At 35.5% G+C, this 11,788-nt stretch overlaps 2 protein-coding genes and 1 long non-coding RNA gene across 4 annotated transcripts; 1 reads left to right on the top strand and 2 right to left on the bottom strand.

The window, feature by feature from the left end:
• Positions 1-3,464: 3,464 nt before the first annotated feature.
• Positions 3,465-4,722, top strand: LOC129289050 (protein FAR-RED IMPAIRED RESPONSE 1-like). The gene is made up of 3 exons (XM_054925875.1): positions 3,465-3,791; positions 4,238-4,298; positions 4,676-4,722. Exons 1-3 carry the CDS (start codon positions 3,465-3,467, stop codon positions 4,720-4,722), a joined length of 435 nt encoding a protein of 144 aa, XP_054781850.1.
• Positions 4,723-6,372: 1,650 nt separating this feature from the next.
• Positions 6,373-7,077, bottom strand: LOC129287737 (uncharacterized). Of its 2 annotated transcripts, none has more exons than XR_008587794.1 (3): positions 6,964-7,077; positions 6,533-6,725; positions 6,373-6,415 (listed from the first exon to the last, which is right to left on the bottom strand). It is a non-coding gene; the product is annotated as an uncharacterized LOC129287737 (long non-coding RNA). The 2 variants fall into 2 exon arrangements; XR_008587793.1 differs by having other exon boundaries at positions 6,533-6,821; positions 6,964-7,051.
• A 3,206-nt stretch (positions 7,078-10,283) lies between these two features.
• On the bottom strand, positions 10,284-11,119 carry LOC129289049 (uncharacterized). The gene is made up of 4 exons (XM_054925874.1): positions 11,021-11,119; positions 10,794-10,948; positions 10,620-10,710; positions 10,284-10,508 (listed from the first exon to the last, which is right to left on the bottom strand). Exons 1-4 carry the CDS (start codon positions 11,117-11,119, stop codon positions 10,284-10,286), a joined length of 570 nt encoding a protein of 189 aa, XP_054781849.1.
• Positions 11,120-11,788: the final 669 nt, after the last annotated feature.

The raw sequence follows: 11,788 nt of genomic DNA, 5'->3' as shown, positions 1-11,788 counted from the left end.
ACCTCGAGGGCATTTATCCTTAATAAAATTATAAAATAAGAATCCAAACAATTTCAACAAATTTCAAACTTCTAATTTTACAACCCAATTTCAATTCAGCTTCGTGGCAAAATAACATTCAACATTAACCAAAAGTAAACCTCAATTCTTTCTAAAATCTCTAGCAGAGGTAATGAGAAATAGGTGTAGCATCAGTTAGCTAGAAGAAAGAAAAAGGATGCTTCTGCTGCTATGGAAATCGAAGAGGAAGGAGAAACAGAAAATCACCTCAACAACACACCATGGCAATAAACATGAATTAGCAAGTGGCCAACGTGGAAGGAGAAGAGGAGAGCCTCAACCTGTAACAGCCACGTGAATAAAGGAAACCAGAAATTTCAGCCAACAAACAAAAGATTCAGCTACCATAAATACACACACGGGATCTCAATAGCTGAGAAGGAAGAAAAAATATAACCAAACATGCTTGCACAAACCTCCACCAGCCATGATAGAGCAGAAACAGAGTAAGAGATTTAGCTTTACCTCTGGACAGAAATGGCCGAACAACAGAGGGAAAGGAGTGGTGAATTGCTATCAGTGAGGGGATAAGTACACCAAGGTGAGATTGAAGCCTACGCGATGGGGAAGGGGAAAAGAAACAGAGATAGACGCGAACGCAGGCACTTCCTCTGTTCTGCTGCTTATAACCGCGTTCGGTTTCGATACTCAGCGGCCGCTGAGTACCGTAGTGCTCATCAGGCCGAAACGCACCGTTTCATTAACCATGGAGAATCTCTGCGTTGAATTAACATCGAACGCGTTCAGTCTCTCCTTTCATTCGGCAATATAAAATTGAAAGTTGGAGGGAGAGAGCATGTGTTTTGGTGCCATTCTACTCACTCTCTTTCAAGCTTCAAGTTCGACCATTCAATTCCAACAACATCATTCAGTCAGAAGGGGTTCTTGTAAGCTAAAGAACTCCATTAATTCATTTTAATTTCTTCTTCTTCATGTTTGTTTTTTGGTTGCTGTCTTATTAAAACTGAAAGCAAATATGAATGATGAAGACAATAAGCAATAGACCTACATTCAGCTTGTAGAAACAGACTTCAAAGGATGACCGAATGCTGTCTAATTTCTAAAACATACATATATATATACATATATGTGTATGTGTAAGTCGACAAGGGCTACGTTAAATGGAATACTGAATTTGCAACAAATTAAAAATTGTGGGCTAGGGAATGAATTTTGTCTGCTGCGATGCCTATGAATGTTGTATCTGAAACAGCTTAATTTGCGTCGGAAATATGAGTTATCTTCATTAAGCTTGCTTTACACATAATCTTGTCCTTTTCCAATTTGATACAGTTCTTTCCAATGCATGGGAAACAATATAACGAGGGAGAATTTGGCCATTAATTAAGCATATTAAACAAGAATAAGTTTGATAGTAAACCAAGCTTAACATCTTCCATTTCCTTGATTTGGCTGTCAATTGTCATCTAATCTTTCTCATTGTTTAGTAAAATGAACCTATGACTTGTTATAAAAAATTTGGCTTGATAAGCCTTTTTTTCTAGTATTAGGTGAATGAAATTCTACCTTGTATATATATATATATATATTTATTGAAAAGAATATGAAGAAAGAAGTTTGTGTATATATATATGGATGAAATATATATATATATATGGTGTGCGTGGCTATTTAAAGAACTAATATATAATGTTTGAAGAGTGTAAATTATCTTTACCATAACCTTGTATGTTTTGGAAAATTTTATTTTTGATAAAAATGTATAATATAATTTTTCTTCACAGGAACCATACAAGAGGAAGATGAATTGGAACCCAAAATAGGGAGGGAGTTTGAAAATTTGGATGAGGCATGGGAGTTTTGGACAGAATATGGTAAAAGAATTGGATTTGGAGTTAGAAAGGGTACTTCTACAAAGAGTAGAGCAGACAAATCCATTATTATTACATATAGATTTTTATGTTGCAAGGAAGGTCTGCAAGGAAAAATGAAAAAAGGGCATATGCTTCTACACATCGACCAGAGACAAGGACTAATTGTAAGGCAAGAATGGTAGTATCTCGTGTTGGCCAAAAGTTCAGAATCACTGTGATTGATAGAGAACATAATCACCCACTTCACACAAAAGACACAGTAAGCTTGTTACCATGTCAGAGAAATATATCAGAAGCTCAAGCCTATGAAATGGATCTTACAGAAGAATCTGGACTTGAACCTAGGATACTTTTGACTTAATGAGTACATATGCCGGTGGTCCAGAAAATCTTGGTTATACAATGACAGATGTAAAGACTTACTTGATGTGCAAAAGGAAGAGACATATGAAGTTTGGTGAGGTGGGGTGTCTACTTGAATACTTTCAGAAACAAATTGAAGAAAATCCAGCATTCTACCACAAATATCAATTGGACCCTGATCAACACATCACTAATGTTTTTTGGGCCGATACTCGCATGCTAATAGATTATGCACATTTTGGTGAGGTTGTATCACTTGATATAACATATAGCACAAATCAGAATCATAGACCCCTTGTACTATTTTCTGGCTTCAATCATCATAGAAGTGTGGTCATTTTTGGAGCAGCACTATTATATAATGAGACAATTGAGTCTTTTAAATGGTTGTTAGAAACATTTTTGGATGCTCATATACAAAAAAAGCCTCAAACTGTTTTACAGACCAAGATCAAGCGATGGCAAGAGCATTGTGCGAAGTTCTTCCCAATACAAAACATTGTTTGTGTAGTTGGCATTTATTAAAAAATGGTGTTAAACACCTTGGGAACCGCATGAAAGATGGGTCACATTTTTTAACTGATTTCAAGAAATGCATGTTTAATTATGTTGATGTAGAGAAGTTTGAAGAAGCATGGAGCCAATTATTATCTTCTTATAATGTTCATGAAAATGGATGGTTGAAGTCTACTTATGATATTAAGGAGAAATGGGCTTGGTGCTCTGTGAAGGAAACATGCACACTAGGCATGAGGAGCACACAGATTAGTGAAAGTGTGAATGCTGATGTAAAGAGATGTACAAAGCCAAAATTGGACATCAAGCGATTTTTTAAAAGGTTTGACAAGGTTGTGGCAAAGAAGCATACAAGGAAGTGGAACTTGAGTACGAATCTCGACAAAAGATTCTGAGGATGGTTAATCAAAGTGCGCCTATTCTACGCCAGCTTGTGCAAGTTTATACCCCTACTGTTTTTGACATGTTTCAAGAGCAATGGGATCTCCAATTCTCTATAGAATTAATTGCACGTGATGAGAAAGAGTCATTATTTGTATATATTTCCTATATGATTGATCAGGAAGAGGAATGGAGAGTTGAGTTCAAACCTGATACCCATGAAATTTTTTGTACTTGTCAAAAGTTTAGTCCACGGGAATATTTTGTTGTCATGCATTAAAAGTGTATGAGTCAAAGGATGTAAGAGTTATGCCTGACCAGTATATTCTAAAGCATTGGACTAAGGAAGCAAGGTTTGGTGTTGTCCATGATGTTAGAGGAAATGAGATTCAAGTAGATCCTAGACTTGACATCACGCAGAGGTATAGACAATTAATGCTTATGATGGGAAGATTGACATCCAAGGCTGCTAAGACACTTGAGGGAGTTACTTGTGTTCAGAGATGTGTCATTGAGTTAGAAAATCATATTCTTAATGGTAATGAAAATAATACTTCTGAACCAGTCATAGAGTCACAAAATATGCCAAAGGGGTTCAAAAAAGAGATGGAAAATCAAGCAAGAGACGTTGGAAAGGTTGGGAAGAGAAGAATTTAAAAACAAGAAGAAGAGTTGTATCAAAGGTAGTAAATTTTAATTTATATATAAGACAAAAACAAATTATTACTTATTTTGTATTTGAATTTTTTTTTAGGACTCTCAAGAAGCTTCACCATATAAGAAGACATCAAAGGAAAAAGAAAAGGCCTCATCATAAAAAGAAGAAGAAAGGATGATTAAATGAAAGATTTACAAGCTTCAGCAATTTCTTACTTGGAAGCTCCAACACAACCAGTACAAATACAAGATTCAACATTTTCATATGCAATCCCTCCAGTACAACATATTTTTTCACCCCCTACATCACAATCATTGTCATTTACAAGCTTATTGGTGGTATGAAGTAATAAATTGGTCACTACTAAATGGTATATATTGTTATCCTATTTTGATGTCACAGTTGTTAACATTTACAAATGCAGGCACAAAGTAATGAAATTCCATCACTTGAAGCCATAGATCTTATGGAAAACTACTCACAAGGTAATGAATAGAAAAAGAGATACACAATTTGCACAAAAACATAATTTTATTAATTTTCATAATGTCATATACAATTTACAACATTTGTCTCTTTTGGCCTATATATAATTAACAACGTTTACATACTTAAAATTGCACAAAAAATGATACTTTTACATCATTTAATACAATCCCTGTCACCTAACAATTCCACAAACCAGCACTATAGTCTTTCTTCAAATCAGCATACTACATATTGCAAGTTTGGAGTCTTCAAGCATTAACATATTCTCTGTTTTTTTTTTTTTCCCGCAGCACCTTGATTCTGCAATATAGTGCAATTTGGAAATAATTGTGCATATTTTTTGTGGGATGGTCCTTGCTTTGCTTCATTGCAGATTTCTTTCCAACTCTGTCAGCAACATCTATCCTGCAACCAGTATAGAGCAAATCAATTTCCATCCTTATCCATTTATAGCTTTACATTATCTTCTCTATTTTGGAAATGTACATCACACTACTCTTACTACATATATTTTGGGAATGTAGATTAATTTTTGATGCCAAACACAATTTCTCACTTCCTCATGATTTTTGATGCCAAACATCTATCTTGAAGCTTTAAGAAGCAGGTGTGCAAGTTGGCTCAAATGGTAAGAAGATTCAAAATTGGTGCCCATAACAGTAGATACATCTTCTGCAGTTTGATTTGTGCCTTTGTTATATATGATTGTTCCTACGTTGTTTATCTAACAGAAAACAACTTTTGAAGTCCATTGATCACCAATTTAGGAAAGAAATATCATCACGTCTAAAGGCTCACAAATTGAACAAAATGAAATGACTAGATATATTCTTTTTCCTCTGAAGATGCATTGACAGAACCTAATGGCTCAAATATAACAGATATGGTGAGCCTTGAAACTCTTCATTCAAACCTAAATTATTTTTACACCCAGTGAGCAAAAAGAAGAAACTAAGGTCATATCAGAGTGCATAATATTTCTACACCCAGTGAGCAAATCATCAAAGATGATTAGGTCAATATTATCCCAAGATGTGCTTGACAGTCAATTAAAATGCAAATAATCGTTCAATTTTGAAAAGAGAAATACTGGCAAGATTTTTTTTATTGTACTATAATCTCTTTTCCTCTGCGTTGATTTGCAGAGAACATCATCTTACACAATGTGTGTTTGCAAGTCAATATTGAAATGTTCTTTCACCCTCCAGTGCTTTTCCCTCTCTATTCATTCTAGCTTGAAAACATTGCCAGCTTCTATGGCAATAACTAGATTTCCTTTAAAGGATAACTAAGAAGATCTAAATCTAGATTGAATGATGGGTCAGTCTTAACATGCATCTATAAAGATATTGCACAAGCGTAATGTAACCTCTAATTTCCTTCCCACCAATAGTGCAGACCATTGAACATCTAAACGCAAGATAGAACTACACATTTCTTTACTGTATATTGAATTATGTGTTTAAAGGTAGGATACTAGTAGTTGCTCTGATCGTAAGTTTATTCCGAAGCTAAATTCCAAACGCGAATACAGCCATCTTCTCCAGAACTGACCACACTATCATTATCAATACAAGTTAACCCGAGAGAAGCTTACAAGGATGTTGAGCTTTCCATGAAAAATGGAGGCAACAGTTTGCATTAAATTTTAACACTGGTGACTTCAGATCACATCGCAGATCGATTAGTGACACAAAATCCTTTGCTCCTCCACTCTTTCAAACACTTGTCGATGTCTGATTGGTTACGGGAACATATATGCACAGTTGCTCCAAATTCTGCTAGTTCTTCTACAATGGCATGCCTGATTCCAAATAAAAAAATGAATCAGTGATAGAAAGCACAGGCCAAAACAACAGTGATGGAGTTTGAATGAAACGATATTGTATTGAGACAGTTTAAACTAAATCATATAGTGTTTTTGTAAAGAAACAAGCTGCTGAGCATTAATACATGTAAGTGTAAAGTTTATTATTATTCCAGCAACAAAATTAACATAATACTTACATCACACCTATTGGTTTGAGCCAGCGGTCACGAGCACATATTACTGAATCAAACATAGATTCACATAGAAGAAAATATCCCATCCACTCAGAGATTATCACGTCAACTGCAAGTTGCATGACATTGAAAATTAGAAATGAGACAATTAAAATGTGTCAATGATAAATACCACCAAAAAATTAAATTCTGAACTTGGAAAATAGATTAAGCAAGTTGTGCTTACCTTTCTCCGGTAAAGTTATATCTTCCATTGAGCCCTCAATTACTTCAACCAAATGTTGAAGATTATTTGCTTTGATAAGAGTACGAGCATGTTCTGCCATCTTAGTTGCTTCCACTGCGTATACTTTCCTTGCTCCAGCCTGTGCTGACCATATCGCAAGAATGCCGCTTCCAGTTCCCACATCCAAAACAGTCTTCTCAACATTCAAATCGCTTAAGTCAGCCCAAAATCTCTCCCAGATAACGTTATAAAGAACAAGCTTAATCAATGTCACGTGCTTCAGACAGAACTGACAACCCAATTAATGGCACAATAAAAAGGATAAAACTACAAACCGTCAATTCGCACCCCATGGTTGAAAATTCAACACAGAGCCAACAAAATGAGAAAAATTGACAGGAAAGCATTGCAAGAGAAATTAAGAACCATACTTGGCGATGATCTGGAAAGGAAATAACTCATCGAAGTGTCGCAGAAATTAAGAGCCATGCTTGGCGATGATCTGTAAGAGAAAAATCAACAGGAAACACTGCAAAAAAAATCAGCAGGAAATGGCTAAGGCTGTGTCGCCGAGAGAGAGCTCATTGAGATAAAGGAAATAACTCTCCAGAAAGGCTACCCTTGGTGATGATCTGATGGAGAAGGTCCAAATGGAGATACAAAACCCAATGATTATGACAGCACCGGCGAGAGGAGACGCCGATAAAGCTCTGGTTTGAGAGTCTTAAACCTGACAGCCAGCAAATGGTAAAGTCGACCAAAGGAATTGTTAAAAGCCTTATTAACATGAAAAATGAATGAACAGTTGAGATAAAAACATAATGAACGGTAGAGATTCTCCATGGTTAATGAAACAGTACGTTTCGGCCTGATGAGCACCACGGTACTCAGCGGCTGCTGAGTACCGAAACCGAACGCGCTTATAACCGATATGAAGAAGGGAGATAATCAGCTTATTGGAAAATTTTTAAAACAAGACCCAAAGTTTGTTGGGAAAATTTACAAAAGGTAACCCCACTATTTTTTTTTGCTATTATAATATTTTTATAATGAAAACAAGGATACTTTAATAATTTCTCATATAAGAAAATAAAACTAACTTTGACTTAGGTAAGATTCAAATTTTAAACCTCTATATAAATAATTAGTAAAATTTTACTTGACCACTACTCTTCATATATTATAACTAAATTAATTAAATCAAATCTCAATAGGGAAGGAAATTATTTAAATTTTTTTTTGGGTCACTACAGATCTATTAGGACAGACCTTTTTTCTAACAGCCACAGTAATATGATCTGCTACAAGATTTCTTTCACAATGCGCAAAGGAAATATTCCATACTGCTTTAGCTGCTATCAATCCAACGATATCATGCAACAGAAGACAAAAATTCCCTTGATCTCTACTAAATTATTTGCATTTGAATGTATCAGGATTGAATTTGAACTCTATCCCTTGTTTGGATACACAGAGTGTATGGATTTGGATTTCATGTGTTATTATAATTTTTTTATGATTTTAAATTCTCTCTAAATCTTAATTATTGAAATTTTAGGTACTCAAACAGTCAAACCCTCTCGTTTTTACTGTAGGTGCCTCTCTTAGCCTCACTTCTCCTCTCATCTCTCATTGAATGGAGAATAGACGTAAGCATATCATTTCCAATTTTTCCTTTTTTCTTTAATTTGAATATTAGTTTGTCTCTTTGCTTCCCTTTAAAACTTTTATAATATCTAAAAAAATTATTTTAATTAAATACATAGATTATAAATGTGAGATTTCAAATCTAAAATTTAAATTGAAATCCTTCAATCCAAATTAGCCAAAGCAGCCATAATATCATAGAAATATATATCTAACTCCTCTAGCAATCCTTCTTGCATAAAAAGATCCATGCACCAGTTTTTAAAACAAGGAACACTACTGCCTCTATAAACTGTTATAGAGTTAAAGGGCTTCGAAAAAGAACAAATGTTCTTATGATTCCTTTTCATTTTAACATAAAGGACATAATGGGGTTTCTACACACTTTCTTTTATATAAAGCTATTTTAGAAGGTACTGCGGAGAAGACCTCCAAAAGAAAGTGAATGATTCTTGTTATAACCTTCAACTTCCATAGCCTACTCCAGAATGGTTGAGGAATATTCAATGATGAGCTTGGGTTTTTTTTTAAGAGACCATCGAAGCACTTAGCTAATTAGCTTGTAGCATGATAAGACTTATTAGTATATACCATAAATATGAGAATTATCACACCTTTCAAAAATCTCATAAACCATGATTCCCAACCTCATGAACTAAATTACCCACTTATGAATATGTTCACCTATCTCCTTTAATCATCTTATTTTTACCTTTATTTTTTTAATTCATTCCATTTCATTCTATTTGGTAAGCAAACGTGACTTTCATCTTCTCCTTTCCACACAACCCCATCACACACACACATACACAAAACCTTCTCTTTGCTAATAGCCCAATCATCTCAAGCAATGAAGACCACCTTGCTTTCCCTCTTCCTCGTCTTTACCTTCAGCACAGCCAAATTTGATTATTGGTTGACATTGATGGCAAACCCATCATCAATGGCAGCTCATGTTACATCCCCCAACTCATCACAGAAGTCCGTGGTGCTATCGGCAATGAATCTTGCCCTCTTACCATTGTTCAGACCTCCTTTCAACTATCGTACGGTTTACCCACCAAACTTTCTTCTCCATTCCCAATCCAATATCTCCCCACAAATTTCATCATAGAGTTCATCGTCGTTGCACCACCAAAGTGTGCCGACACACTGGCAAAATGGACAATAGTTGGTCGAGAACATGAACAAAGAAGGTGAAACTTGTCGGGTACCAAGACGCCCTGAGTGGTTGGTTTAGAATTTAGATATATGAAGAGATAGCCTATTATATAATGGTGTTCTTTCCCAGTCATGTAAGATTCTTATAGAGCTTTTGGGATTTTCGAGGATGAGAAAGGAAAAAAGGTTTTGGTTTATTGATGATGACAACCCTTTCCTTGTTGTGTTTGGCAGTACTAAATCATCTGCATAATGAAGGGCCTACTTTATGAAATGCTGAAGAAGCCATTGCATGTTGCAATCAGTTTATAATATAACTCCTTCCACTTACTAAATAACAAATAAAATGTTGCTTCATGTGCCTTTCCTTTTCTCCATCTATATCTGAACTCTAACATAAATAAAATCAAGCATGGCTTCCTTCTCTCTCGCTCTATATGTATGTGTGTGTGTTGGGTTAATATTCATTTTTGTCTCTCAACTTTATCCGAAAGTCATTAGAGACTTTAAACTCAATTATGAGTTAATTCTATCTCTGAATATTAAAGATTTTCTTTATCATCACTCTAACATTAAAAATACTTAATACCCATCAATCATAAGTGGGTCCCACTACTATTTAAATATTTTATTGAGTTTTTTACCCCTCAATTTTTATTCAAAAGGTCAGTTAGTGCTTTTAACTTAAATATTTTATAATAAAAATGGCACAAAAATCGAATAAAAAGAGAAAACTCTAAATTTTATTTCTAATATGAGCTCTCTTACAACAAAGCGAGTCCTAGTTATAGTGTTATGACTCTGAACGAAAATAGGCAACTAGCTAAAACATTACAAATGTAAATGCTAAATGTTTTATTGGCTTAATGAAGGGGTAACGGAACACATTTTGGCTTCATTTCTGTAACTCTCGTGCATTAGTTTTTTTTTTCTTTTGTCCATTTCAGTCCGTTTCATCCTTTTCAGGTTCAGCAGAACTCGCCCTCGAGTCAAATTTGGCATTATCGTCAATGTAAGGGAATAAATCAGCAACATTGAAGGTGGCAGATACACCATAAGAACTAGGTAATTCCACTTTGTAAGCATTATTGTTGATCCTTTGCATTATCTTGAACGGACCATCAGCTCTTAGGGACAACTTGGCGTTTAGCTGTTTAGGAAATCCTTCCTTTCGTAGATATATCCAAACCAAGTCTCCTACCTTAAAAGTCTGCTGTCTTTGATGCTTGTCACGTTGAGCCTTATATCTCAAATTCTACTTTTGGATTCGCTCGCGAACTTGCTCATGCAACTTCTTAATTTCCTTAGCCCTTTGGTCAACATCAAAGCTATATTGCTGCTTATCAAGTGAATGGCTCAAGTCTAGTGGACTAAAGGGACAAGTGCCATAAACAACTTAAAATGGACACTTCCCAATTGCTTGATTGACAGCGTTATTATAAGCAAACTCAACTTGAGCAAGATAAGATTCCACTGCTTTAAATTCTTCCCCACGAAACTACGAAGAAGATTACCAAGAATCCTATTTATAGCTTCAGTTTGACCGTCTATTTGGGGATGACTAGTGCTGCTAAACTGGAGCTTAGTTCCCATCTTCTTCCATAACGTCTGCCAAAAGTGGCTAAGAAACTTCACATCACGGTCAGAAGTGATAGTTTTAGGAATGCCATGAAGACGCACAATCTCCTTAAAGTACAAGTCTGCTACTTGAATAGCATCGTTGTTCTTCTGGCATGGGATGAAATAGGCCATTTTTGAGAAACGATCTACAACGACCATGATAGAATCTTTTTGCCTCTAAGTCCGTGGTAAACCAAGAACAAAATCTATAGTTATATCTTCCCAAGGTGCTTCTGAAATTGGCAGAGGCATGTATAATCTGGTATTCTGACCCTTGGATTTAGCCAAGTGACAAATTTTGCATCTGTATATGCATGTTGACATCCCGTTCAAGTTGAGGCCAGTAAAAGTTCTCCTTCACTAGGTCAACTATTTTATCCCATCCAAAATGTCCAACTAATCCACCGTCATGTGCTTCCCAAATTATGGCTTCTCTCAAGGAACCCTGTAGAATACAGAGGGTTTTACCTCAAAATAAAAACCCGTCGTGTCTATAAAACTGGTGGAAAGGTTGATTTATAGTTGCTTCCCACACTCCTCGAAAATCAGGATCATCCTGATACAACTCTTTGACAAGGTCAAATCCAACAACCTTGGTTTGTAGTATTGTAAGTAGCACATGGTAACGACTAAGGGCATCAGCTACGGAGTTCAGAGTTCCAGCCTTATGTTTGATAAGAAATGGATAAGACTGTAAGAGTTCACTCCAACAAGCATGTCTGCGACTGATCTTCTGCTGAGAATTCAAATACTTGAGAGCCTCATGATTATAAAAAAGTATGAACTCTTTATTCAGGAGATAATGACTCCAATATTGGAGAGCTCAAA

Source organism: Prosopis cineraria, unplaced genomic scaffold (assembly GCF_029017545.1).
Source record: "Prosopis cineraria cultivar Desert tree isolate PC_DT_omini unplaced genomic scaffold, ASM2901754v1 PC12, whole genome shotgun sequence".
Taxonomy (NCBI): Eukaryota; Viridiplantae; Streptophyta; class Magnoliopsida; order Fabales; family Fabaceae; genus Prosopis; species Prosopis cineraria.
This window is presented reverse-complemented; position numbering and strand designations above follow the sequence as displayed.